The sequence below is a fragment of the Penicillium cataractarum genome (assembly GCF_028827025.1).
Source record: "Penicillium cataractarum strain IBT 29864 chromosome Unknown utg000009l, whole genome shotgun sequence".
Taxonomy (NCBI): Eukaryota; Fungi; Ascomycota; class Eurotiomycetes; order Eurotiales; family Aspergillaceae; genus Penicillium; species Penicillium cataractarum.
The window spans coordinates 3,674,446-3,702,411 of record NW_026622745.1 but is presented as its reverse complement, the minus strand read 5'-3'; the positions used below and the strand labels follow the sequence as shown (position 1 = coordinate 3,702,411).

Sequence of the window (27,966 nt, the reverse complement as noted above, 5' to 3'; positions counted from 1 at the left end):
AATATGCAAGGATTGAGGCATTCAATTCGCTATATAATGGCAACAATGTAACTCCTCCCCCGGATTCTCCCAGAAGGGTCTCATAACGACCCACATCGGAGTACAACACGAATCCCGCTAGAGCCTCAAGGTAGCGGGTTAGAGTAGTTTCCGTGACTCATAAGATGTTTGTCGCAACCCCGCCAACAATTAGCCGTCGCCAAGCGAAAATCAATTCAATCCTCCAAATCTTCTCTACCGCGGCAAATTCCAGCCCTAGTCGATCTTGAACATTAAGCCCCAGGAGTCTCAGTGGATCAGTATCACTTTCAAGTCCATTACATTCGCGCACTTCAACATGGACTCCGGTCCAGTAATCCACACCGAGCTGGTCACATCAACGGACCTCCTCTCACAGCCATGGCTGCCAGATCTCACCCGCATGATCAACGCAAGCTATATGGTCAGCCACACCGACAAAATAAAGTATCTGGACAATAAAGTCCGACTTCGGACCGACAGTGAACTTTCCGAAGAACTGGGCGCAGATGGTTTCACGGCCGTGGCGTTTGCCTCTGGAGACGCAGACGAAAAGGTCCAAGTCATCGGCACCGCAAGCGTGAAGCCCTGGAAAGATGATGGACTCTGGAACCCCCTCGACCACGATGATACCAGCCATGATCCTACGACGGAGAAGCTGAACAGTGAAATGGAGCAGATTGTCCGAGACCATGCTTGTCCGGGGGACTACGAGCTTGCCGTGGTGGCGCTTCCGCCAGATCCCCGTTACCGCGGGAAGGGCATTGCCGGACGGTTGGTGAAGGCGTGTGAAGATGAGATTCTACGACGTCGGAGACAGGAAGGTGATCATGAAAGGCCTGTGCGGGTCATGATCCGAGTCTCGAAAGAAAACGCTGGAGACTATTGGCTCAAGCAGGGATTCAAGACTGTGGGGAGCCGGAGGTGTCCCAAGGGTTTCTGGGATTCCCTCGAGGAATTCACCATGTGGGCCATGATCCGTGAGCTTCATCCTCAGTAGGTGATGGTCATTGTTGAATCAAACCAATGGTTATTTCAATGGACGTACATATGGGCAATAGTGTATAGAGCGAGGTCAGGGTTTGGTTAATAACGGTGGGGCTATGCAAGTCTAGTCATTGAACTCGAGCATGTTCAAAGAGAAGCAAATAGACTACTGATAAAGTTAAATAAAGATATAAACTTGTTTTATAGTCCGGTAGTGGCGGCGCCAGGTTTACTGGGCAGCAAGGGTTGCCGACTGCTTTGAAAGTACTCCGTAGAGGATTTTATAAATAAATACAGTAATCATGGATCTAAATTGACGAATAGACTCATTGTAAAGCAGGCTCTTTGCTTGGATGATCCCTTTGGAATTACGGCCAAGATGCAGACCATCACAGAGTATGTCCAATGCGACGTTGGTAGATCCAAGATGTGTCCCTGCAGGGATACACCGGTCTCTAGGGCTGTTGATAAGTCACCCTTCAATCATCATCCTTCAGCCCATTCCAGGACCAACAGACCCTACTTGAGTCAAGCTACTCTATGGTTTTCTATCCGATCGTCGCATTCCAGCCCTTCTGCAGCCCACCTCGCCAATGTCCCAGGACTCGGTGCATCGGTCATGAGTATCTCAAGACTCCCGCATTCCACACACTCGCGATCCTGTATTCCTACATGACAGCGGTCATGTTTACTGGACTGGATGATCAGCGCGTGTCGCTATTCTCAAGAGGCCCTATTTAAATACCACTAGACGCGCACTATGAGCTGGGCAAGTCGATGCACTCCTTTTCGACAATCCGACGAGACTCCTTTCGACAACCAGTTTCACGACAACCACACGCCTGCAGGAATATAAATTGACCTCCCAGAAAAGATGTACTTCTCTAAGGTGAGCGGGCGACACAGAATTGACTACACGCGATTCGCGCTTCCACGATGAAAAGAGATCCGCTGGCTAAACGCGATACAGACCCTTGCCTCGGCGGCGCTGCTCGTCCTGCCTGCCTATGCAGCTTTCCCCGTGGCCAGCGTTGAGTTTCAATCCTGGGAGTCCTGTCCCGTCGGTGCTCCAGCTCTTGGTGAGCCCAAGTTTAAGGCTGCTGTGACCGCGACCCCCGCGACTTGCGACAAGACCACCGTCAACCGCGATTGGAGCATCGACAACTACGCCTTCAAGGTGTACCTCGACACCAAGGACGCCCTTCTGTGCTCCGGTGTGACCATCTGGAACAACGATGATTGCTCCGGCGAGCCCGTATCCTTCCTGCCCTTCGACGGCGAGCCCGTTGTTCAGGGTCAGTGCCTGCCCGATATCCTCGATCCTGGCTACGTCTCCTTCCGACTCGACTGCTTTGGCTTCCCCGGTGGTCCTGGTGGCCCCGGTGGTGCTGGTTCCTCTGCTGGCCCTGAGATCTCTGATGGTCCTGAGAGCTCCGATGGTCCTGCCGACTATTAAATGATGCGTCGAGGCCGCACGGTCGGGCCTATGAAATATGACATGAGAGTGGCCGTGTACTATTAGTATTTGGTGCTGGAGAAAGATATGATTTTTTTTCTCACATCCACTGTTTTCAAATTATCATGTATCTCAGTTATAATCCACGACAAATATCACTGGTGTCCAAAAGGTTGCATTATTTTTGTCCTGATAGATCTCATCGATTGTCTAATTGTTGGTGATGATGATGATAAGATGGTCTCGTAGTTAAATTTACCCGCTTAAACACACTTTCCACCCGCCCCTCCATTATTTTTCTCAGCCCACACCTTTTTCCTCAGCTTTCCAACATCGGCGCCACATCTTGCATCTCCACTTCCTCGGCATTTCATGCATGACCGTTATTCTGTATTGATTCATCACCTTTAATCTCCCCCCCCCCCAGGTCTCCACGCGGCGATCATGGCGGGCCGACCGGATAAGTCCCGTCGGATGATCCCTTGGCTGTACGACCTCGTTCTGTGGCTCTTCACCTGCGCGCTGGACCTCTTTTTCCGCGAGATCTACCCTCGTGGAGCATGGAGAATCCCCGAAAGAGGCCCCGTGCTGATTGTCGCCGCCCCTCATGCCAATCAATTCGTCGACTCGGCGATTTTGATGCATCTGCTGAAGTCGCAGGCTAAGCGACGCGTGTCCTTCCTTATCGCACAGAAATCGATGAATGAGCCCTATATCGGGGCTTTGGCATCATGCATGGGCGCTCTCCCCGTAGTCCGATCGATGGATCTGACCAAGCCGGGCAAGGGTACCATCTACCAACCCGATCCCGAGAGCGATCCAGCCCTCATTCATGGCATCGATACGGATTTTACGCAACCTGAATTCACAGGTGGCTCGCTCACGATCAAAGGCAACAATGCACCCGAGACTGCTTCAATTGACGAAATCCTCGGACCGACTACCCTTCGGCTCAAGAAGCCGTTCACCTCTCGACTTCCGGATGATCCGGGCCGTAAAGGCACGAGATTCAAGGTTGCTCCCCACGTTGATCAGAGCCAAATGTTTGATGCCGTCTACAAGGAGCTGTCCTCGGGAGGCTGCATTGGTATTTTCCCCGAGGGCGGCAGCCACGATCGATCCAATTTGTTGCCTTTGAAAGCAGGCGCTGCCTTGATGTCACTCGGTGCTTTAGCTCGTGATCCCGAATGTGGATTATCCATTATCCCCTGTGGCATGAACTACTTCCATGCCCACAAATTCCGCTCTCGTGGTGTGATTGAATTTGGCCGGCCCATCCATGTGCACCCTGATCAGGTTGCAGCCTTTAAAGCTGGCGGCACCAGTAAACGTAATGCCGTTGGTTCTCTGCTTGAGACGATCTATGAGGGCCTCGAATCTGTCACGCAGATCAGCCCGGATCATGAGACTCTAATCCTAGTGCAATCCACCAGGAAGCTCTACAACCCCATCAGCAAGAAAATCCCGCTTCCACTGGTGATCGAATTCAACCGAAGACTCCTGAAAGGCTACACCAAGCACCAGGACGATCCCAGAGTCAAAAATCTCAAAAAGATGGTGAATGAGTATAACCGACGCCTGGAATCGCTTGGTATCCGGGATCACCAGGTCGAATGGGGCAATATCGAGGAGAAGCCATGGTGGCTCACTCTGATCACCTTGTTCTACCGCCTGACCAAGCTTATCGTTCTCAGTTTTGGTGTGTTGCCTGGAGTACTCCTCTTCTGGCCTGTCTTTGTCACGACCAAGGTCATCTCGGAAAAGAAACGGCGCAAGGCACTTGCAGCTTCAGTGGTCAAGCTTCAAGGACACGATGTCGTCGGCACTTGGAAAATTCTCGTCGCCATGGGGCTGGCACCCACTCTCTACGTGTACTATACTATCATTGTGACGGCCTGGCTTCGCTATAACCGCAACGATGGTTACTACACTAATTCTGTTCCTTGGTGGATGGTGGCAAGAACATACGTCCCCGATTTCGTTCCATTGTGGATTTTCGCCGTGTGCTTCTACGCCCACATGGGTTTCGTCAGCTATGCGGCACTTCGATTTGGCGAGGTTGGCATGGACATCATCAAGTCTCTACCCCCTCTCCTGGTCGCCTTGAGCCCGCTATCCTCTTCTTCCCTGATTGACCTGAGACAACACCGAGAGGCCCTGTCCGAGCGAGTCACTCAGACGATTAATGACCTTGGTTTCGGTATCATGCCGGACGTCGATGCCGAGATTCCTACGGACTCGTACAAACTCGACGCTTATCAATCTTATCTCAAGAGCATGCCGCCCAGTGAGCCCTCTAGTCGGGAACGCAGCCGCAGTCGGTCTAATGGCCCTGGTGGTGCTCCTTCGTTGAAGGCTCTTAGCTCGATCAACTCGGAAGGAGATCTAGCGGAGATTGATCGGAAGATCCAGACCAATCTGAAGGGGAGAGGTAGGCGGTCCAATACCTTGACCACTTTTGAGACCGGCGAGTCGATCCTTAAGTATAAGCCTCTTACTACTGCGGATGATGAAAAGAAGAAGCAGAAGTGATTCACCTCTTCACTTTGAAGCTTTCCAGGTCTGGATATGGCAACAAGAGGCCTCAAGGATTGAATGGGACATCAGGCTCCATGCCCCAGCTGCGCCATTGGGCAGACTGTCCAATTGTTATGCGTCTGATGATCTTTACTTCTTTGTCATTGATTAGACTCTGGTCGAAATAATTGAACATCATAATACAGTTCAACTCCAATTCAATGAACTCTTTTTCCAGAAAACTGGACGAATAATATTTTTAACCCGTCAATTTCCCAAGTACGATCCACTCAGCGACTGACACAACCAGCCGCCGCTCCAACAGGCACAAAGTCCTCTGAGAGGTCGACCGCCATGCTCTGGAATGTTCAAGACGCGCTTACATACCTCCTTGAGGCAATCATGATTTCCACGCGGTCCTGGATCGACTCCGGCTTTCCTGTTTGGGATTTGGAATGTGCGGTCTCATCAGCCACTGGTTCCTGGCCTGAACTCTTGGCACACTCCCGCCACCAAGTATGACGCTGAACGCCATTGTGACTATTCACGATCGTCGTGAGACGTGTTAATCGCGTTTCACCTCAATATCATCACCATTCCAGTCATTCTTCCCCGCCCTCCTAATATTTGTAGTTCTAACGTAGAGGAATGGTCAAGCGTATATAAGAGAGTCGATCCCGAACCCACTAACACAACCCTACCCTATCATCAAAGATTTACATACTCTCTCGATCTCTACATCTCAATATCAGATCTCGAGATCCTTCACCATGCATTCCACCCTCACAACCCTCTTCTTCCTCTCCACGCCCATCCACGCCGGCATCACAGCCCGAGTCTGGACGCATTTCTACCCTAACTGTCCCGGCGAACCCTTCTCCAACCTGGACACATACGAAAACTACGAAGAAACCGCCCCCTCCCAATTAATTACGACAGGCATGTGCGCCAACATCGGCGTCCCCTCCTACGAACACAACCTCGTCAGCGCAATCTCCGTAGACGCAGAGCTCCTCTCCCAAGAACCGGGCCATCCCTATCCACCACAGACAGGACCAACCTGCAACATCACCGTGCACGAAGTACCCGAGTGCGAGGATCCACCCCTCATCAACAAAGAACTCCGCCAAGGCGTCGAAGTAAGCCAATGCGAGCCGCGCTCTTTCGCGGCATACAGCGAAGTATGGCTGCAACTTGTCTGCGACGACAAGAATGAGGAGTCATTGTCAGACCAGGGGGAGGATATCCCGCGGATTGAGGGGACGGTGAACCTTGAGAATGCGGATAGCGCGGCGAATGTGCAGACGCCCGGGTCGAATTCGTTGTCGTGGTCGAAGGCTCAGACGGGGTCTTCGGGGCGGAATCCTGAGGAGGAGGGGCGTGTGAATAATGATGGGCATGCGGAGAGCGAGAAGATTGTGCATGATATTATGGAGAAGATTCAGCATCAGGCTGCTAGTATGGTTACTGGGAAGCATAATGCGACCCAGCCTGCGTTGAATGCGACTCTGCATCATGGGAATGGGACTGCGGCTGGGAACAGGACTCTGTCGAGGAGAAAGTTGTCTGTCTTGCGCAATCGCGTGGCTCGATTGTGGTGAGAGTGTTGATGATGGTTTCGTTTTGTGAGCGCTTTGATGTCTATTGATCATTGAAAACATATAGTCTCTGTAAATAGTCATCCGAAAAGAAATATGAGTTTGTGTTAGCCTTTCTTTGATCACGGTTTTGGAACATGGGCAACAGCTTTAGAATTCTGGTAAAGGTGAGTACGCGGATGTAAATTTTGTAACGGCGAAAATCCTGCATTGCTCAATCGCTCTATAAAATGCACATGGAATGAAGACGATGCGCTCAGAAAACAAACACTCGAACCCCCTTTGCATCCATTCAGAAACCAAAGCTATCCAACAGCGAATTAGCATCAGGCTCATGGAACATAGTCGGAGGTGGTTTCGGCTTCGGCTGTTTATCCGAGTCCTCCACAGCAGAAGAATCCTTAGCATCAGCGACCTTCACTTCCGCAAGACGGACCGGCAAATCAGCGACAACAAGACTACTCCGCCGGCGAAGCAGTTTCCGATAATCAACAGCACCATCATGGAAATCAAGAGCAGGCTGCGTCTGCAACGTCCTGGGTGTTGGTGGTCCGCCCAGGAATTCCCAGTGTCGTACTAGATCCAAAGCGAGGAGATCGCAGCCCATCCGGTCGTAGAGGCGGGCGTTGCGAAGAACGAATTCCCATTCTTCTCGTGGGCGAACTTGTGAGGCTCCCTTGAGAGTTTGGAGGGTCTTCTCGCGAAGTTGTTGGTAGAGGACGACCAGGGCAGGGTCGTTGGAGAGGTACGACTTGGCCTGGAGTGTGACTCGTCCGGGACTTCCTGGGGAGGCGGGTGTTGGAGCAAGTAGTGACTCGATCGGTGACTATTGCCGTGTTAGTAGGAATGCTATCCCGTGTCTTCGGAAGCTGACTTACAATAAGTGACCGCACGGCCATGTCCCGTCGTCCTAGCATCCAGAAAGCCCAAGAAGCCACCCATCGGTTGCCCTCCGAGGCTGCTTCAGGAAGAACCTTTTCTTCCAAAATTTCACGCAAGACAGGACCGTTGTCTCCTTCATAAGCTCGTGCGACTGCAATCGCAAGCTGGAGGTCTCCCATCTGATTGGTAATTATATTCGTGGCATCGCGAAGGTGGTCCGCAAGCAAGAAGAATGATGCAGCATATTCTTTGGGATGTTAGATGTATGGCCGTCACGAGCACTAAATAGAGAGTACTTACCAAATCTCCGCTTTCCGAGCAGGGCGTAGGCGTTCTTGAGGGCAGATGTCTTCCATCTTGCTTCACTGAAGTTATTCGCAAGTAAACGTTGCGTAGCGGCTTGTTCACGATGCCAGTGAGCGATTCGCCATAGACCTTGAAGAATGTTTTTCTTTCCAAGGGCAAGATAATAAATCGTGCAGTCAATAGGGTTCCTTTCCTCGGTCTTGCCATACTCATTCCGAGCAACGACTTCAAGTTGTGCTTTCTAACAAGGAGATTAGTATGAGCTAAGAACCGACCAATGAAGCAACTCACCAAAGCTGTTAAATCAGATAGCCACATGAAAATACCACTCTCTCGAGCAGCCTTCCAAGTTAATTTGCCATTGAACTGACGCGAGACTAGGTCGGTCAGAATGTCCTGGCTACCGCTGTGGAAAGCCCAGACAATCTCTCTCCATGAAACGGTGTCTTTATTCGCGACACCTTGACTCCTCCTCAGCATGTGCTGTCGGAAAAAAAGGAGATAGCGGGCGGCATTGTCATCCATTGACCGTCGGTGCTTTTCCACCGTTGCTACGCACTCGACAGTATCAACAAGGCGGAACTGTTCATGACTTGTGATCTGAGGCAGCGCAATCCGTGCGAGATTCTCATTCAGAACCGCAGCTGTATTTTCATCCATGACGGTTGATTCTTCCTCTTGCACGGTCACATCCGTATAAGAAGAGCGCATCTCCTTGGACGCCGCTTGCTGGGAGACATCGCTTTCTTCATAGAATTCTTGGAGCGGCATTTCCAGGAATCCGTCCAGATCATCACCTTCCGTATAGAATTTCAATTTCTTGTGCAGATTGATCAGAATGGAGTGCACCAAACTGGTCTTTCCGGAGAGTATGCACTGTGCGAGGAACTGTGGATGGAAGACGGGCAACGGGCCATTCAGGCGACTGACGACATCGAAAAGATCCACCGACGATAGTCCTCGAGATGGGATACGAAGACCGGAGACGAGGCGGTCGCCAATATCGATTTCCTTGTCATACACAAACAACTGATTCCCCGCGCCAATTACCAGGTGACCATTTGTGAGCCAGCACGAGTCGCCAATGGGGTGTGGGGTGAGATCTCGGATCCAAATCTCTCGGATCTGGGTCCATGAAGGCTGGGCGTCTAAGTAGTCGTAGCGAAGCTGAGATAACAAAACGACCTTGTGTGGAAATCCAACAGCCAAAATCGATTGCATGTCCGGAGTCGAGGTCCAGTCGAGATCCCGAATGATATCATGTTGGGCGAAATGCTCTTCAAATTCCAACTGAGCATTGTTGGTGTCCCAGATTGTCAAGTGTGTTCGATCCTCATCCACCAGCGCTGCTTTGCGGATGGTACTTCCACTCGCCAACGACGGGTTCGTGATTCCTGTATCGACTGTTGACTTCAGCAGCCACTCAACTTTAGCGTTTGTCTGGTCCACCTTTGCAGTCCAGGTTCGCACAACTCCGCTATGGGTATAAGAAAGGGCAATATCTGGTGAAAATGTGTCGAAGAATCCGGAGTGTTTGGCTTTGGGTCCTGCAGGGTCCACGGGGAGGATATAGGCCAGATCTTCCTTCAAGCCCATATCAAAGGTGCAAAATTTCCGCATTCGACTGTCTTCGGATGAACTCCATTCAATCTCCCATGCAATGCCATTCATGTCGGCTCCAATGGTTGCCACGTAGGCAATCCTAGACTTCGTGTCCGGGCTGGGAAGCGGAAGCACACAGAGGGGTTTGCTGGACAATGTGAAAGGTAGATGTGCGATCCTCTTAGCGTGATAAGAGTTGAAATCCCACAGTGAGATTCCATTGTGATGAAGATTGACGAGTAGGCTACTGTCCTCGATGAGACAGGTCCGATGAATGTGTTCATCAGAGAGAAGGACGCTTTTATGCAGAAGCATCGAGCCACTCTTTCGTCTCTTCTGTCTCCAGATCATAGCCTTGTTCTCATCCGTACGCGAAATAAGTGTATCACCAAGAGCATTTCGCACAATCTTTTTGACTGGTGCTGTGTGTCCAGACCAAGATGATTTCGGGGAAATTCGATTCTTGCGGGGAGTAGGATCGAAGAGAACATCCACTTGCGAGTCGTACCATTCAACCCGACCATCAAAGTGATGAACAACAATACTAAGTTTGTCCTCAGTTGTGTTACTTTGGAACGCGCGAATTTGCGCATAGTCTTCTGCTGCTGATAGGCCCGGCATGAATCCAAACTCCAGCCCCTCGACGTGCAGAATGTTGAAGACGCTCATTTTGGTCTTGACCTTGGAACCCACATCTTCCAAAGCCCAGGCAGACATATGTCCCTGGCCATCAATGACAACGCATATCTCTGGACTCTGTTTGGCGACTTCGATGATATGCTCCAAGGCGTGGTTTTCTTTATTGCCCGTGTTCCGCTCCACAGCTCGCTCTGTCGCACTGCAGAAATCACGACCGTCTAAAAAGAATCCATATCTCCTGGTAGATCCTTGATCGATACTGGATGCATCTCGGGGTTGTACCGATAGTTCCATATCGATGTCTGTCCATAACTGCAACGGCGAGAGGGCGTGGTGATCTGTCACAGCCCACACTCGGATTTTATTGTCGGCGCATAGCGTATAGAGGACGTTATCGACGGATTGTTCTCGGTGGTACGGCAGTCGCCAATGTGTCCCCGTGACCACATCAGGATGAGGAAGATACGAGACCTCAAACCGTACTTCATCCTCACCAAAGGCGAGTCGTCTCCATACCTTCACCAAGCGGTCATACTCTCCGACAGTCACCACCAAGGCTGCATCAGGGGAGAATTGGGCAAACTTGACCGGGTTGGCCAGCTTCCGTTTCCAGACCAAGCGGGCGGTATCATTCAGCATCCAAAGCGCGAGGCGCGAGTTGCCAACCAGCAGCTCATTCGGCGACCCCCACGACAGGGTATGAATCGACTCGTCGTCATCATTGGCGCGAAACGCACAGGCAAGGGACCACTATGCAATCAATCCTCATCAGTATACTAGGCTTTCCGATTGCTCGCGAACTTATCTCCCTGTTGAGAAAGCTCCGATGTAGCACGTCAATTACCCACCTTCAATGTCTCGCCCTGGATGCCATACGGCTGGTAAACAAATATATCAGGCCCTCCGCACACAGCAATCTTTCCAGAAGCCTCGTCAAAGGCTACAGCCTCGAGCTTTTCGGTATCATCGACGTAAATCGTTTGGAGGAGCGTCTGCGGACCGCCGAGGATGACTAGCGCGTGGCCGGAGATGTACGCCTGTGAGAAACGCGCGCAAGGCCACCATTAGCATTCGAGAAGTTCTGGTTCATAAGACAAGCTGTATCAAAGCTTGAGGGAACGAAAGCTTACAATTACGCGAAGCCCATCCCACAGCGCAGTGCTGAACGACTGGAGCTTCGCTGGGGGTCTCCCCGGCAGTACCGCTCGCATAGAGGCGGGTGGATTGGCGTTGTCGCTTTGAAACCTTACACCATCGCCAGGTTTGCGGACGGAGGTTCAAACAGGGGCCTTCCAAAGGTGCAAATAAGAGGAATGACGAAAGAAGGGTCAATTCCCGAGATCAGCGTTCAGGTGGTGATGCGCAGGGGATCAGAGCGGGATGGGGTGACGGTCTTCTAAATGGGGTCGATTACGCTTCCCGCTCCACTTCAGCGCGACCACCGCTCGCCCTTTTGCGCGGCCCGACTCCTTGTGAGCTCTCAGCAGCTGCACGCTCGAATAGGCGTTGTTACTTAATTTGGATAAACCAGGGACTACTAGGAGATAAAAAGTAGTATTACTAGTGTTAAGATTGGCTTGAATAGCTTTTCCGGGGTAAGCTATAGTGTCAGCTGATGAGAAGGCGGTCATTTGATGTGCAGCGCATTGCATACGAGACGATATACATCGACACCACATTTTTACACGGAAGACACCACTTGGAGGTTTGAGGCATCCTCGCTCCACTCAAATACACTTCGTACAATATTTGTCACATTCAATCATGTCCAAAAATACACAAAGGTATAGCCTAAAACACGTTGAGAAATGCCCCCCAATCCCTGTACATGATGCGCCGGATCATATGCATAGTGAGACGAAAACACAGAGGAAAAAAAAGAGTATAGTCGTCACTGATGTACAAAAAACAACACAAGGAAATTGACTGCGCCAAAAAAAAAACGAACAAATGGTCATATACTGGAAGCAAAGTTAGGGTCGTCGATTCGCCGACTTCCGGCCATCAGTGGGAGACTCGGGGAGTTCTTCGTCCACAAATCGGACGCTGGTCCCCGTCAAGCTTCTGCGACTGGATTGCGGTCGTCGGGAAGAAGTAGTTCGAGAGGCCGAGGCTTCAGCACGGAGTAGTCGACTGGCGAATGGAGTATGAAGGGGCGTGGCAGGGGTCGTGGACAATTGCGCGAGGGCTCGGGCACGAGCAGCTCGCTTGGATGGCGAGGTCATATAGTTCGGTGTGGCCAGTGGGCTTGCGGAGACCGGCTCCATGGAATTCGTCGTGAAGTCAGTCATCTTGAAGGGAGTTTCGGATGCGTTTTGATACCACGGATCAAATAGAGCTGACCCGGGGCGCTCAACTTCTCCGAACCTCGAGTATTGGGTAGATGTCAAGGCAGGTCCCGGTGAATCACGCGCTTCGAGCTTGAGCCGGGCGCTTTCTACCCAGAGGCGGAACAGATTCCTCGAATGCTTCCGCAAAGTTCTTTCCCGCATCGCTTCAGCAGTCTCGACCGTACTTCTCATCTGGAAGATGCGAAGACTGAGCTTGCGAAGAGATGCACCTGCATGGAAGAGAACGTGTCTGCGGTACACGGAGTCGGCTTGGTCTTCCATCTCACGACGAATCACAAAGGTCTCCGAAAGTTGAATCAACTGGTCAAAAGCGATTTGACGGAAATAGTGTAAATCAGCTTCTTGGTAATCCTGTACCCTTTTAAGAGTTTGCCCATGCCATCCACCGAAGATATCGGCCACGTCACTCATTAATTTCTGACGGTCAAGCTCTGCTGCTTGCTGCTCCATGTTTGTAATAGCCTCGGTCTTGGAGGCCCACATCGCAAGGGCTTTAGAAGCCATGTTCACTTTGACCTTTCGCCGCATCTTCGAATAGGCATCCTTGCGCCGTCGTTTGGCAGAATCTAACGTGGCCTGGCGCCAATTCTTCAAGGATCGTTTCATGAGGAAGTAGAATTCGGCATCCCGAGCCCAGCTCTCCATCTTCACAATCTGCTGATGTTTAGATCTCCATGCCATCAGAGATTCCTGTGCGAGACGAGGAGCATAGAATTCGAAGGCAGTATATTCACGCTCCCGCTGGAGCAACAATTGATCTCGCCAGACGGTCAATTTAGAGCGTACTAGCTCCTCGGCCCAGTGGTCTTCATGTACCTCCGCATGGGAGAGCAGTTGAGTGTATGTATCTCGGGTATTCGTCACGAATCGGGAGAACACTTCGCGCTTGATACGCTGTTCCCGTATTCGGCGCATCAACTGGAACCTTTCCACCAGGATCCATTTGTACATCGTTTCCATTTTCAGTCGTTCATCAATTCGGGCTTGGAGAGCCAAACATCGAAGCGTATCATTCCAAGATATCCAAGCATTTCGCTCAACCCGAAGTCGGTCCATCTCTACTGCTTGCTCAGCCAGACGAGCTTTCCCGATCCATTTTGAGAGAGCAGTCCGCAGGATTCTACCGTCCACCATGTCAGTCACCTGGGAAGCAGCAGGGGCTAGCTTGGCTTGGATTTTCCACTCGTCAAATGTCTCTTTCAAAGCGCGATACCGCTGGGATCCTGCGGCTTTTTGTTCCGCAGAAGCAATGGTCTTCGATTTTTGAGACCATGCCTGGAGGACACTAGCTAGTGACGATTTCCTGTTGTGAATGACGATCTCTTGCTCACGCTCACGATTGGTTCGGAAGTACCGAAGCCAGTAAAGCAAGGACCGCCTCTTGAGTTGGCTGTCGTACCACTCGGGAGCACGCCGATCGCAAAAGCCCCAGAACCATTGCCAATAGGAGGCATGTCGTAAGTTGTCTTTATGGATCGTAACCGCTTTGGCTTCTGCCGCTTTGGCTTCTGCCGCTTTCTTGCGCCATTTATTGAATGGCTTTTGGAGAGCAAAACGCTGGGCTTTCAACTCGTTGACAGCGGTGATCTCCCGCCAGGCATTGAAGTATTTGATACTCAACACGTGTCTTCGAGCGGCAGACGTGCGGGCAACCTCTTCGGATGTAAGTTGAGCCCAGTGAGTGAATGCTTTCGTCATTAGATACAAGTCTCGAGCACGACAGGCGCGTTCATCAAGGTGCTTGAAGAAACGCTCCGTTCTGGCCGTATGACGCTTGTCTTGAATGATTGCTCGCCACGGCTCAAAAGCCTGTCGGAGCAATGTGCTTCGGTCACGATTAATAGCAACGGATTCCCTGGTCTCACGAATGTGACGCGCGTGAAAGGCTTGTTTCAACCATTGTGTCAGGATACGCCGGCAGTTGGCTCGTTGTCGATACATATTGAATGTAGACGCATCTCGAAGCAAGTCTGAAAGTTGAGGCCGGTAGAGCATCTCCGGCGGAACATTTTCTTTGCCAATAGAATCATGTCCTGTCGCCTGCGACACCTCGGACTGTGATTCACCAGACTCGAAGCTATCCGATGAGCTTATTGAAGGCGAGCGACGTGTTTTCGCGGCCGTGATCATTCGCTTGGAGCGGTCATGATGAACAGCTGAGCGTGCAACAACGCCATTCGTCAAGGGAGGGTTTTCTTGCTCCTCGCCCTTATTTCGATGTTGTACAGAATCGAATCGGCTTATCAATCGGCGACCAACGTCCAAAAACTGCGCGATCAACTGCGTGCGATCCGGAGATTTTGGCCGTTGTTCGTGGGTCTTAGGCTTTGGAAATAATTTTAGCTTCGAGAAATCGGGCTTTCCGGTCTCGAGTCGAGACATAGATGCGCGTGAGCTCGGGCGTTCGACGAAGCTTTTCTGGGTACCATCTTCCCCGATATCGAGTGTAGTATTGAACGACGCACGCCTCCGGGGTGTTATCGGGGTTCCGTTTGTGATGGGATAATGGTTCTCGTCGCCCGTTTGGCTGGCCGTGCCATCGACGACCGAACGTTCATTTTGTGTCGTCTCGTTGAGGCCAGTAGAGCCGTCGTCCCCAAATTCAATCAAAATTCCCATCTGTTGGAGCGCGCTCTCGAATTTGTCGAATAGTGAGGGTCCCTGCACCTCTTTACTCCCCATTTTGAAGAGAAATCGCAGGCATGCATGACCAGGATCCGCGTCGACTCCATGTTCACTGATCACCTCGTCGTAAGCCGCGAAAAGCGCTCGGAATGGCAGTCGCTCAACCTCGGGCTTCGCCTCGGCGCGACTGACAACTTGGTAGAGGAAACCGACATCTAAAGGAGGACACTCATATTAGATCAAGTAAGAAATAACTGAACCTATCCTTGGCCAATTGCTTACCGTCATCGGACAGCGACGAATTCTCTTCGGTCAAGGCGCGCCGCTGCGAGGATATCGGAGGCATCGAAAAATCGCGACCTAAGGCGCGCTTGTCGCATCTGGGTCATACAGGCGACGGACCAAAAAAATCATCGCGAAATTAGGCAGTGCTGGAGACGCAAGAAATGCGCAGAGACCAGTCTGCAATTGAAAGAGAAAAGAAAACCCCAACTCGCAATCAACTCGAATTTAAATCCACGTTCTGGCCCATCGGGTTGTTTTGGTGGTCGCGCCAGAAACATGCCCCGACGTCACGTGTCACTTATGTAACATTCCGGTCATGCAGGCTTGGCACGACCCGATAGTTGTGATGGGATGCGATTATCATCCTCGGGCATTTTATGAGCTGAACCTCGAGGAATTGATCAACTATCACGCAACTTCTCCAGTTACAAGCTCTCTATATTCCCACGATGCCCAACAGGACTCGTCCCATCGAGAAGGTGGCCAAGGCCACGGCCAAATGCTCCACTGAGGTGCGTACAAAGTGTCGTGGATCGATTATCAGCCTCTCACGAGAGCTAACTCTCAAGTAGGCCGCAGCATATGGAAAATGTGTCCTTGCAGACTACAATTCCGTACACAAAGACATGTGTGCCAAAGAATTCATGCGACTCAAGGATTGTTTCCTAGTGAGTGTGGTCTAGAGAGTGTCCCAAACTCCGCCGCGTTGACTAACTTGACCAGGCCGCATCTAAGAAGGGCTGAGGGAGAGGCCATTCAAATTTATGCATGGAGTTGCGGTATTTAAGGTGCAATCATCCTACGAAGCGCAATCATTTTACGAATCCCCGGTGTTTTTTCTTCAAACTTAACATTTCTTCACCTGTATATTACCAAATCAAATGAAAGAAACCTCATGGACATGTAATTCATTGATCAACAACCTAATGAAGCGGGGAGTAGATATCTATCTACTCATAAAGTCATATTTATTTTCTTGCATCTCTAATCCCATCGGGCACTTTACAGCTTGACCAGGCGCAACAAGAATGTTGCGTTCTGCACCTCCTGGTCCTCCTGTGCAATGGTGCCCTCCTCGTCAGCGCTAGGTGACTTGCCATCAACCAAAGCACGCTCATCGAGCGGCCGACGAACAGCCTTCTCGATAGCCTGAGATTGGGACTTGAAGGCCTCGCTCAGACCGATGTTCTCGGGGTCCGAAAGCACAATGTACTCCATCTTAACTTCGTCCGTGGGGACAAGGCCGGCCTTCTTACGGAGACGCTGGAGACGGTTGATGATCTCACGGCCGATACCCTGGTGAGCCAGCTCGGGGTACAGGTTGGCATCCAGAATGGTCATGACATCGGCGTCGGTGTTGGTCTCCATGCCTGATGAGCCCGAATCCTCCTTAATGCCGCGCTTCACAACGAGATCACCCTCAACCAGCTCAATGCCGTCAACAACGATCTTCTTGTCAGCGACGTATTTCTTCACATCATCGCTGGACAGAGAAGGCAAGGCCTTCTTGACCTTCTGCACGTCCTTCTTGAGCTTCTTGCCCAAAGTGGGCCAGTCGGCATTGACACTGTACTGGACATTGTACTTGGCCTCGTCGGACGAGAGGACAAGGTCGAGAACGTTAAGCTCCTCGAGAATGTAGCCTTCGAGGGACTTGACATCGTCAAGGTATTGCTGGTCCTGGTGGATAACAACCAGACTCTTCAAGGGGGTCTTCAGAGCAATGGATTTACGCTCACGGGAGATACGGCCAAGCTCGATGACCTTCTGCATGCGGGCAACACGGCGCTCCACAACCTCATCGAAGAGCTCCTGGCGCGGCTCAGGGAAGCCCAGGAAGTGAACACTGCGGCTATCCTCAGCACGTAGGGACTCGGGGATGTGGGGGAGAAGGCGCTGGTAGATGTTGTCGGTGATGAAGGGAGTGAAGGGAGCAAGACCCCGGACAAGGGTGTAAAGAACCTCGAAGAGAGTGTTCAGGGCATGCAGGGTGTCATCAACGCCGTTCTCACCCTTCAGGCGCTTACGGTTGAATCGAATGTACCAATTGGTAGTGTTCTCAATCAGGCCCAGCAGGCGAGGCACGACTGTGTACAGGCGATAACCAGCCATCTCTTGGTTGACGAACATCAGAAGACTCTGGCAACTGGCCAAGATCCAACGATCCATGACGTTGGTGTTGGTGGCCTCGGCCGCGGGATCGAACATGAAGTCGACATCAGAGGCCTTCTTCAAAAGAGCCACTTGACCTTCGAAGAACTTGTAGCTGTTCCACATTGGCAGGAGAACCTTGCTAACAATCTCCTTGACACCTGTCTCCTTGAAACGGAGGGGCTCGGCACGAACAACTGGAGAGTTGATCAGGTAAAGACGCAGAGCGTCCGAACCGTAGCGGTCCATAATAAGGGTAGGATCCGGGTAGTTCTTCAGACGCTTGGACATCTTCTTACCATCCTCAGCAAGAACGATACCGTTAACCACGCAGTTCTTGAAGGGAAGCTTGCCAAACAGGTGGGTGCCGAGGACGGTCAAGGTGTAGAACCATCCACGGGTCTGGTCGAGACCCTCGGCAATGAAGTCACCCGGGAAGCTGTTCTCGAACTGCTCCTTGTTCTCGAAGGGGTAGTGCTGGGAGGCGTAAGGCATGCTGCCAGACTCAAACCAACAATCGAACACCTCGCTCACACGACGGAGTTCACCCTTACCCTGCTTGCTCGGGATGGTGATGTGATCCACCTTGTCACGGTGGAGATCGGTGAGTTCACCGGTGTAGCCACTCAATTTCTTGAGTTCCTCGACGCTTCCAACGGCGACAATCTCCTGGTAGTCATCGCTGACCCACAGAGGAAGGGGTGTACCCCAGAAACGATTCCGAGAAATGTTCCAATCACGAGCGTTCTTGATCCAGCTAGCAAATCGCTTGTCCTTGACAAAGGAAGGGACCCAGTGGGACTCCTCGATGCCTTCCAGCATCTGAGGGATGATGGGAGTGATCTTCACGAACCAGGAAGGCACCGCACGGTAAATGAGGGGGGTGTCAGATCGCCAGCAGAAGGGGTAGCTGTGAGTGATCTGGCTATCAACAAGGATGCGACCGGTTCCCTTGAGGTGCTTGATAATTGCCTTATCGGCATCCTTCACGTTCTGTCCGACAAAGTCCCGAACTTCCTTAGTGAAGCAACCCTGCGGGGTTACTGGGTTCGGAGGGTGACGGGTCTCGTTGATAACACCATGGTTGACGGCGACCTGATAATCGTCCTCACCGAAGGCAGGGGCTTGGTGGACAATACCCACACCATCCTCAGCCGTGACATAACCATCGTTCAGCACGCGGAAGCCATGATCCTTGAACTCCTCGTAGAAATAGTCAAAGAGGGGCTCGTACTTCCATCCAAGCATGTCGGAACCCTTGATGCGATCAACAATCTTGAACTTGGCCTTCTTCGGGTCCTTATAAATGGTGCGGAGCAAAGACTCCAGAAGGATGTAGTTCTTCTTGGTGGCCTCGTCATAGATCTTCACATACTCGAAGTCTGGGTGGGCGCAGAGACCGGTGTGGGAGGGAAGGGTCCAAGGAGTGGTGGTCCATGCAAGCAAGCAGATCTCAGGGTCATCCAAGAGGGGGAAAGTGACAACGATAGCGGGATCCTGGACATCCTTGTAGTTTTGCTGGGCCTCGAAGTTACTGAGGGGAGTGTTCAGGGCGGTGGAGTAGGGCATGACTCGGTATCCGCGGTAGACAAGGCCCTTGTCGAACAGCTCCTTGAAAACCCACCTTTGCAAAAACAAAGACGTCAGCAACTCTATTTAGTAAGACAAGCAAGCACTTTGTGGAAATCATACCAGACAGACTCCATGAAGCTAGTGTTCATTGTCTATATGCCAGTTGAAAGTTGTTCGTTAGGTCCACTTAGAATCACGCGACACCATTCGGACCCGAATCGTACCTTGTAGTCGTTGTCGAAATCGATCCAGCGACCCAGGCGCTCGATGGTCTGGCGCCATTCAGCGGCGAAACGCATGACAATAGCCCGGCACTCCTCGTTGTACTTCGCAATTCCGATCTTCTCGACGGCCTCCAGACCGGACATGCCAAGCTTCTTATCGATTTCGTATTCGACGGGGACACCATGCGTATCCCAACCAAAGCGTCGCTCAACATAGTGACCCTTCATAGCCCAGTATCTGGGAATGATGTCCTTGATTGTAGAAGCCAGCAGATGGCCATAGTGAGGGAGACCGGTAGCGAAGGGCGGGCCGTCGTAGAAAGTATATGGCTTCTTGCCTCGAGAGAGCTCGACCTGGCGCTGGAAGGCATCAATCTCCCTCCACCGCTTGAGGATGAGCTCCTCCTCGGCGGGAAAATCGATAGACATGGCGCTTGAGGTTGGTTGACGACTTCGGCTTTCCAACGGGGACGAGGGGCAGATAAAAAGAGAAGTGACTCACCCCCACCACCACCACATTTTTTGCCAGTGCGCCCTGCGACTCACAGCCCCTCCGCCATCTCACCGCCTTCTATAAATAGCGGAATACGGACTATAGAAGACAATCTATAGGATGAATCATATCGTGGGATGATGATCTGATTGATCAGATCTAAGAGTGAAAAAAACAACAGCATAGACGCATGATTTCTAAATGAGTTATGCAGGAATTTTTGAATTGCGCTAGATAGATGCAGGGGTGAGAAGGGCGGTCCATCGCTGCTATGTACGGACAGAATAAAAACAATGAATTCGCTATTCTTAATCTTCGTCCTCGTCCTCATCTTCATCGTCGTCTTCAGCTTCGGAAACTTCTTGGCCAAGGTCCTTGAGCCGTTTCTAAAATAAAATTTAGTATTTGCCCGTCGTATAACAGAGTAATGATGTGGTCACGTACCTTGTCTTCTTCTCGCTTAGCCTCTAGGTCTCCAAAGACGATCAGGAGGTCATCCAATTCAGTTTGGGTTGCTTGGCGGGCTTCTTCCTTATCATTGGCCTCTGCCTGAGCCTTTTCAAGTTGGGCTTTGATCTCCTTGAGTGCTGCAGCTGCGCTCTGGGCCTGCGATTGGGCTTCCTTTGCCTTCCGTTCGGCCTCAGCAGCGCGAGCCTCCAATGCCGAGATCTTGGATGAGGCCCCTTCATTGGCTGCTTGAATGTCCTTTGTTGACTTTTCCAAGGCTTGTGATTCAGCCTCTTCTGCCTTCCGCTCGGCATCCGCAGCGCGAGCTTCCAACGCAGACATCTTAGAAGAGAAATCCTGCTTCAATTCTTCAGCGTCCTTTGTAGACTTTTCTTGGACGCTCTCAAGGTCTGACTTGGCGGTCGCGAGAGACTGCTTGAGATCAGCAATCTCAGCCTCATGCTGTGTCTTCACAGCAGCCAGATTAGATTCCAATGATCCGATCGTGTTCTTGAAACCGGTAACTTCGGAATTGTGTTGTCCCTTAGTGGAGGCAAGGGCGGATTCCAGACTTTGAAGCCTGTGCTGAAGATCCGCAACTTGGCCTGCATTGGATTCCTTTGACCGGCTGATGGCAGACTCCAAATCCTGAATTTTCCGTTTCAGAGCAGCAGCTTCACCAGCATGCTGTTCCCGAGCCTTCGAGAGCTCTGATTCCAGTCCACGAATGGTCTTTTGCATCCCAGCAACTTCTTGCTTATGATGTTCTTGTACTTTTGTGGATTTTCGCTCATATTCAGCCGATGCCTGCTTGAGCTGGTTATCGATGGCACGAAGTTGTTCCCCATGTTTTTTGAGTAGCTCGTTCCTTGATTGTTTATGCTGCTCTTCTAGCTTGAACACCTCCTGTCCATGTGACGACTGAAGGGACTGGAGTGCCTGCTGGGCTTTGGATAGTTCAACTGACCCTGATTCTTTCGTCTTTCGGTGATCCAGGTGTTCTTGGTCAAGTTTCCGTTGTATAGTGACGAGATCAGATTCCAGCTTTTGGATTGTTTCGCTTCGATCTTCCAACTCCGCACGCAAGGAGTCTACAAGGTCTCGTGAAACACCCTTTTCAACGCCATTGGCAACAACAGAGACCTCGAAGCCCGGCTCGCGGTCGATGGCTCGAATCAAGCGGCTGAAATTATCCTTGAGGAACTCAACAAATGAGCGATCGAAGAAAACTTCGGGCAGTCCGTCAACTTGCCCGGCAGCAGTTTGCGGCAAGACCTCAAAGTCACGGACCAAGGGACATTCTCGCAGCTTTGTGATCTTGTCAATGTATTGTTCTCTTCCAAGCTGCTCAATGAGCAGCTTGTGCAATGTGACTCGTGGGATAGGGGAATCCTTTGTTGAGAATTCGTAAATAATTCCCAACAGAACTGTGCAAAGACCGGGTATCAACTTGCTGGGAGTTCTTTGGTGCTTGATCTCCTGCAAGAGTGTCTGGATGCTGCTGCCTTCAACGAGAAGGTCATTCACAACGTCCGGATCTTCGAAAAGCCAGCCGCAGAGTAACATTAGATAGCCCACGGTGATCCTTTCATCGTCACCACGTTGTAACCCAGTGATCAAGTTCCCAACCACCGATTGGACACTGGTTATGACCTCTTCTCCACTTTCAGCATCGCCCTCTGTAACCTGCATGGCCGTCGCCTTTGCCTCGGCATCGTCGAAAATCAGATGGAACAACAGAACAGACGCCATCCAAACTTGATAGGGATCGGCATTACCTCTCGCGTCTGGTGCTGTGAGCAGGACAGATAGAATGTTGGGAATTCGATCTTGCCCGCTAACGTGGCCTTCGATAGCACGTCTAAGAACATGCATGCGAATCCCAGGATGATGGGCAAAGAATGCTTTCATGCATTCACAGGCGGCAAGACGTGCATCCAACATACTATTGGGAGAAGGCTGAAGGCTGAGCTTCAGGAATGCCTCAATGACATTGATCCGTTCTGGTTCCTCCGCATGACCATTGGCAGTCGTATCCCTTGGTGCTTGGGAGCCCCACAGGACCTCAATATCCCCGAAGCTCTCCTGCAATGGCGAGTTCCCACGGATAAGATCGGCACAGGTTGCCAAGGCCTTGGAGGTAACGTTGACGCTGAACTTCTGGCCGAAGGCTATGCTGAGAACCTGTTCCGTTACGCCATTCTGCCAGAAAGCCGTCTGGTTCATGGGCGTCCCCACGCCACCACGGATAAGGAATAGTTGAATGATGGCGAGAAGACCCCAGACGTTCTTGTCTCTGTGAACAATGGTCCATTGTGGGGGAGCATCTTCAGCCTGAGCTGGCTCTAGTTGGCATTCGAGAAGAAGCTTCGTCACCTTCTTCACACACCCAGTCTCGCGAAAGAACGACTGGTTGGAAACGTTGAACTTGAGGAGATGGGCGAGCAATGTGAGACAATCTTCGACCACTTCAGTCCCAAGGGTCAGGGCGCCCTCCGCTTCAATCAAAGAAAATATGATCTCAAACGAGTTCTCGAATGCGACAAGCTTCTGTAGCTCTTCTGAAGAGGGCGTCAAGGCGATGAGCAGAACGAGAGCCTCTATAGGAGAGGAAATGATTTGTCAATAAGGGCATCCAGAAGAAATCGGTTCAAGAGTAATGAAGTCATACCATTTCTAACAGGTTCCCTGTTATCCGTAAGCACGTTCACTAGCCTTGAAATACCCAATGGTGCTGTAAAGATGCACTCTTGTGTTCTTTCCGGCCTGGCACTACAGATTTGGGACATCAATTGTAGAGAGTACAGGCGCGAATAGAAGTCACGAGCCTCGAGTAAGTCCAGCAGAATAGTGATATTATCTTGACGCTAATGAAGCGTTAGTCTAGTCAAATGTTGATCGCCCGGGGTAGCGTACCTGAGTGAATTCATCTGCCAGCCAAAGAGCAATCTCATCTGACGCTTCGGGCTGCAGGAGCTATCAGCTTCTACTATCCTCAAAAGATCTCAGCCAATGTGATCACCCACACTTGTCTCCTCCGGAGTAAACAGCATCAACAAGGTCTCAAGGACCACTTTGATGGTGTCCACATCTTCCCGATCATTGTGCAAGCAGCCGATCAACGATCGGAGACCTCCCGAAGCTACCGATGCAGGATAGAGCTTCGCGAAGCTTCTCAGACCCTGGATCGCTGCACGCCGATCCTCCAACAAGGTTGCACTCTGCAACCTACTGCTCAAAACATCGATTGTATCCGTTGCCGTTTGTTTGGCCGGAGCTTGCGATTCAAGGATTCGAAACATCGCAGCTGTGTCGCAATTTCATGGTCACTGCTGACCGTGGGCAAAGGAATCGGCAGGCATTGAAGGAAGGTGAAAATCCGGAAGAATGTGTTCTGGGGGGATCCCAAAGGTAACTGATTTTAGAGCTGATTGCAGTAAAGTTGGCCTTCCCGCCAAAGGGGGCTGAGGCCGATCCTCGCCGGAAGCGCAGAACGGCCGACCGTCCGCCCACCCGACCGCCCGGGGACAATTGCAATTGTCGGCAGTCGCAGAGACTTCCGGCTTTATTTCTTGTCTCATCCCATTGTTCGCGCCGCAAATTCATACGCGGTTGCATTTATTCCTGTGTATTCTACTCGGTGTCGCAGATATCATAGGACTGAAATCCTACGGAAGGGTTTCTGGAAGTTCGCAGGCAGCCACTGCGCGAAGCGTGTTCCCCAGGTCGCTGTCAGACGCATTCGAGAGCGTCGCGCCAACCTCTACGAGACCTAACAGACAAGCGCTTGTCGCATAGTCAATATGGGTGTCCCCGCTCTCTTCCGATGGCTTTCCAACAAGTACCCGAAGATTATCTCTCCGGTTATTGAGGAACTGCCCCAAGAAGTCAATGGAGAGGAGATTCCGGTCGATACTACGCGCGCCAACCCCAACGGCGAGGAGATGGATAATCTTTACCTGGACATGAACGGCATTGTTCACCCATGTACCCACCCAGAGGGAAGGCCTCCACCTGCCAATGAGCAGGAGATGATGCTGGAGATCTTTAAGTACACCGATCGCGTTGTCAACATGGTCCGTCCGAGGAAATTGCTCATGATTGCTATTGGTATGTGCACATTTCGCGAACATGCTTTTTAACCCCATTTTTTTCTAAAGTGTTGTCCTACGAATCTTTATACTTACAAGCTTTGTTCAACAAACAGACGGCGTTGCCCCAAGAGCCAAAATGAACCAGCAGCGCGCGCGCCGATTCCGCTCCGCTCAAGAAGCCCGAGAAAATGACGAGAAGAAGGAGGAACTTCAGAAGCTACTCGACAAGCAACAAAGCAAGAAGACTGGTGATGCCGCTATCAGAGAAGAAGTCATCCAGAAGACCTGGGATAGCAACGTGATCACTCCTGGAACTCCCTTCATGGACATTCTCGCTGCGTCGCTGCGCTATTGGATCGCCTACAAGCTTAACACTGATCCGGCATGGGAAAAGATGAAGATTATCATCTCAGACGCGACAGTTCCTGGAGAGGGAGAGCACAAGATTATGGAGTTCGTGCGTTCTCAGCGCGCGTCTCCTGAACACGATCCCAACACCCGCCATGTTATTTACGGCCTTGATGCGGATTTGATCATGCTGGGTCTGGCTACTCATGAACCTCACTTCCGCGTTCTTCGTGAAGATGTCTTCTTCCAGGAGTCAAAGCCTCGGACTTGCAAGCTCTGTGGTCAACCTGGGCACAAGGCTGAGGAATGCACGGGTAAAGCGAAGGAGAAGAGTGGAGAGTTTGATGAAAAGCAACATGCTTCTCCACTGAAGCCATTCATCTGGCTTCACGTATCCGTCCTCCGAGAATATCTGGCTGTCGAGCTGCAGGTTGCTCAGCAACCGTTCCCCTTCGATCTTGAACGGGCACTGGATGACTGGGTTTTCATGTGTTTCTTCGTTGGAAACGATTTCTTGCCTCATCTGCCTTCCCTGGATATTCGTGAAAATGGTATCGATACTCTGATTGCCATTTGGCGCGACAACATTCCGTCTATGGGCGGATATCTGACCCAGGATGGCCATGTTGACATGAAACGGGCTCAGCTGATTTTGCAGGGTCTGGCTAAGCAAGAGGACGCTATCTTCCGCCGCCGTCGGCAGGCGGAAGAAAGAAAGGCGGCTAACGAAAAGAGACGCAAGGAGCAAGATCAAGAGCGTGCCCGCAAGCGCAGACGTAGTTCCCCTGTCTATGACGCCAAACAAAACCGCTCGAAGGGCGAAGCTGACCCAGACCCAACTGCGGGCCTGGAGCTCATCACGCCCTCTCGTGCACACTTGACGAAGGAGGACAAAGACTTAACTCACAGTATGATTGTCAACCGCGGGGCCATTTATCGTGCCAATATGGAGAACAAGAGCGCCGCCGCTGTGTTAAAGAGCAGGCTTATGAAGGGCGGCCAAAGTGAGCCAGCAGCCGAGGAAACTCCTGCTACTGCGGAGAACGGGGAAGACGCCAACGAGCCGACATCTCCCTCCGTCCTCGGGAAGAGAAAGGCTGGTGAATCAACCGAGGCAACTGAGCAGGAGACGGAGGACGCTGGAACTCCTGGTAGAGATTCACCTGCCGTACCTCCCCCGAAGCCCAAGGATGATGAAATGCCACCAGATACCGTCAAGCTCTGGGAGCCAGGTTATGCTGATCGATATTACGAGCAAAAGTTCGGTGTTGATCCCCAGGATCATGAGTTCCGTCACAAGGTCGCGCGTGCGTACGCCGAGGGTCTCGCTTGGGTCCTCCGCTACTACTTCCAGGGTTGTCCTTCGTGGGATTGGTACTACCCGTACCATTATGCTCCGTTCGCTGCCGACTTTGTCGATATTGCGGATATGGTCATTCAATTTGACAAGGGCAAGCCATTCAGGCCCTATGAGCAGCTGATGGGAGTCTTGCCAGCATCGTCGAACCATGCACTACCCAAGGTCTTCCATGATCTGATGAGCAACCCGGAAAGTGAGATCATCGACTTCTACCCCGAGGATTTCGCTTTGGATCTGAATGGCAAGAAATTTGCCTGGCAGGGTGTGATTCTTCTTCCCTTCATTGACGAAAAGCGTCTGCTGTCTGCGATGGAAAAGGTGTATCCTCTTTTGACAGATGAAGAACGAAGCCGGAACACACACGGCCAGGAAGTGCTATTACTTTCGGAACAGCACTCTCTCTATCAAGACCTTGTCGGCAATTTCTATTCGAAGAAGCCTGGGCCGCCTGAATACAAGCTCAACATGCGCGTGAGCGATGGTCTGGCTGGCCTGGTTGAGCGCAATGACACATATATTCCCCATGGGTCTCTCGTTTCGCCCCTGCAGGAGTACGGCATGCCGAGTCTCGATGACGATCACTCTCTCACGTAAGTCGTTTTGTCACTTCCTTGCAGTAAATTGTCCTTTGCTAACAATCTTTCCAGTGTCAACTATAAGATCCCCAAGTCATCTCATGTGCACAAGTCCATGCTACTTCGTGGTGTCAAGTTCGCGACGCCGATGCTCAACTCCGCCGATATTCGCGCGGTCAAGGGCCGGGCCCAGCATTCAGGACGGTCATACGGTGGCGCACCTCTTAACGGCCGCGGGCGTGGTGGTCATATGGATTACTCGTCAGACCGGCCGAATCCATTTGCCGCGCATCTTGACCCACGCTTCATGCACGCCCCTCCGGGCGGTATGCCACCGATGCCCTCTGGCTGGGTTCCTCCCGTCCCAGGGGCTGGTGACTACTCCAGAGGACCCCCGGGCCTCCCCGTGGCGGCATGTCCCATCAATATCCGCCACACCAAGGTGGTGGTCAATATCAAGGCCACCAAGGATACAACCAGGGACACCACCAAGGGTACCAGGGATACCAGGGACAGCAAGGAAATCAAGGCCAACAAGGATACCATGGCGGCTACCAGGATCGGGGTAGAGGCGGAGGCGGCAATGGCGGTTATCGTGGAGGCAGGTTCCGCGGCCAGAACCGCGATAACTATGGCGGCCACCGCGGTGGAGGTAGTGGAGGGGGCTACGGTCGTTACTAGAGGAGATAATGGAGTCACAGCTACTCTATTATCCTCGCAATGAATCTTGCTGTATCTACTAGCATATTCCAGGGATAGGCAAAGGGATTGGATAGGAAACGGCGTTTGAGTATTGTAAAATGTTCTTTTTTCTTTAAAAAAATTGGTGCATGGATGTTTATTCCACAATGCATTTGATTCCTTGATACCGACAGAGAGAGTTTGTAAAGCTTCTGATCGCTGATGATCTACATGGCTCTAGCTGTAGGTCTAATTATAGAGGGATTCGAATTACCTTCTAGTCGTGGGGTATCTCAGACCACTTGCGAGGGGTAATCCATTGCCAGTGTCTAGGTCAATACATCATTGGACTTGGCTATATCAACCATGTGAGGTGGATATCAATAATCAGCCTCCATCAACAGGATCTTCTCTGTAGATCTATAGTTTACACTCATGTAGTGACCTGTAGCACATGACCAGTCACTCTTGCCTGAGTGGCCCGCATCCGCACTGACTCAGAGGGCGGTGAAGTCAAAACTGCCGCGAGATCGGAGGGCAAAAGAATTATTGAGTCACTCAGCTGGACTCACAAGCATCTTCCTGGCCAGTTACAATTGCTGGGTGAAACGCTGACTCTCGGTCCAGGGTTGCAGGTAAGCTCAATCATCTTTCATCCCGGCTGCCTATCTCAACTCCCTATTTCCTCTCTATCTCTCTTTCGCGTTTGTGTGCACCTTGCATTACTAGCTCCGCTTGTGGGGGTTGAATAGCAA

General features: G+C 51.4%; 10 protein-coding genes across 10 annotated transcripts; 6 read left to right on the top strand and 4 right to left on the bottom strand.

Moving 5' to 3' along the window:
* Window positions 1–337: 337 nt before the first annotated feature.
* N7496_011938 (GNAT family N-acetyltransferase) lies at window positions 338–1,018 on the top strand (the record flags this gene model as incomplete). The annotated part of the gene is made up of 1 exon (XM_056704851.1): window positions 338–1,018. The coding sequence occupies one exon, from the start codon at window positions 338–340 to the stop codon at window positions 1,016–1,018; it is 681 nt and encodes a 226-aa protein (XP_056550811.1).
* An 861-nt stretch (window positions 1,019–1,879) lies between these two features.
* Window positions 1,880–2,461, top strand: N7496_011937 (uncharacterized protein; the record flags this gene model as incomplete). Its single annotated transcript, XM_056704850.1, has 2 exons — window positions 1,880–1,894; window positions 1,976–2,461. The coding sequence occupies 2 exons, from the start codon at window positions 1,880–1,882 to the stop codon at window positions 2,459–2,461; spliced, it is 501 nt and encodes a 166-aa protein (XP_056550810.1).
* A 444-nt stretch (window positions 2,462–2,905) lies between these two features.
* N7496_011936 (lysophospholipid acyltransferase family protein) lies at window positions 2,906–4,993 on the top strand (the record flags this gene model as incomplete). Its single annotated transcript, XM_056704849.1, has 1 exon — window positions 2,906–4,993. The coding sequence occupies one exon, from the start codon at window positions 2,906–2,908 to the stop codon at window positions 4,991–4,993; it is 2,088 nt and encodes a 695-aa protein (XP_056550809.1).
* A 755-nt stretch (window positions 4,994–5,748) lies between these two features.
* On the top strand, window positions 5,749–6,579 carry N7496_011935 (uncharacterized protein; the record flags this gene model as incomplete). The annotated part of the gene is made up of 1 exon (XM_056704848.1): window positions 5,749–6,579. The coding sequence occupies one exon, from the start codon at window positions 5,749–5,751 to the stop codon at window positions 6,577–6,579; it is 831 nt and encodes a 276-aa protein (XP_056550808.1).
* Window positions 6,580–6,868: 289 nt separating this feature from the next.
* N7496_011934 (uncharacterized protein) lies at window positions 6,869–11,216 on the bottom strand (the record flags this gene model as incomplete). Its single annotated transcript, XM_056704847.1, has 6 exons — window positions 6,869–7,402; window positions 7,455–7,705; window positions 7,759–8,005; window positions 8,056–10,755; window positions 10,854–11,042; window positions 11,136–11,216. 6 exons carry the CDS (start codon window positions 11,214–11,216, stop codon window positions 6,869–6,871), a joined length of 4,002 nt encoding a protein of 1,333 aa, XP_056550807.1.
* Window positions 11,217–11,978: 762 nt separating this feature from the next.
* Window positions 11,979–15,327, bottom strand: N7496_011933 (Sfi1 family protein; the record flags this gene model as incomplete). The annotated part of the gene is made up of 2 exons (XM_056704846.1): window positions 11,979–15,196; window positions 15,264–15,327. The coding sequence occupies 2 exons, from the start codon at window positions 15,325–15,327 to the stop codon at window positions 11,979–11,981; spliced, it is 3,282 nt and encodes a 1,093-aa protein (XP_056550806.1).
* Window positions 15,328–15,715: 388 nt separating this feature from the next.
* N7496_011932 (uncharacterized protein) lies at window positions 15,716–16,010 on the top strand (the record flags this gene model as incomplete). Its single annotated transcript, XM_056704845.1, has 3 exons — window positions 15,716–15,778; window positions 15,839–15,934; window positions 15,990–16,010. 3 exons carry the CDS (start codon window positions 15,716–15,718, stop codon window positions 16,008–16,010), a joined length of 180 nt encoding a protein of 59 aa, XP_056550805.1.
* A 258-nt stretch (window positions 16,011–16,268) lies between these two features.
* On the bottom strand, window positions 16,269–19,642 carry N7496_011931 (isoleucine--tRNA ligase ILS1; the record flags this gene model as incomplete). Its single annotated transcript, XM_056704844.1, has 3 exons — window positions 16,269–19,041; window positions 19,110–19,141; window positions 19,214–19,642. 3 exons carry the CDS (start codon window positions 19,640–19,642, stop codon window positions 16,269–16,271), a joined length of 3,234 nt encoding a protein of 1,077 aa, XP_056550804.1.
* Window positions 19,643–20,014: 372 nt separating this feature from the next.
* On the bottom strand, window positions 20,015–23,455 carry N7496_011930 (uncharacterized protein; the record flags this gene model as incomplete). The annotated part of the gene is made up of 5 exons (XM_056704843.1): window positions 20,015–20,092; window positions 20,151–22,753; window positions 22,825–23,020; window positions 23,070–23,120; window positions 23,180–23,455. The coding sequence occupies 5 exons, from the start codon at window positions 23,453–23,455 to the stop codon at window positions 20,015–20,017; spliced, it is 3,204 nt and encodes a 1,067-aa protein (XP_056550803.1).
* Window positions 23,456–23,956: 501 nt separating this feature from the next.
* On the top strand, window positions 23,957–27,254 carry rat1 (5'-3' exoribonculease Dhp1; the record flags this gene model as incomplete). The annotated part of the gene is made up of 3 exons (XM_056704842.1): window positions 23,957–24,263; window positions 24,361–26,545; window positions 26,603–27,254. 3 exons carry the CDS (start codon window positions 23,957–23,959, stop codon window positions 27,252–27,254), a joined length of 3,144 nt encoding a protein of 1,047 aa, XP_056550802.1.
* Window positions 27,255–27,966: the final 712 nt, after the last annotated feature.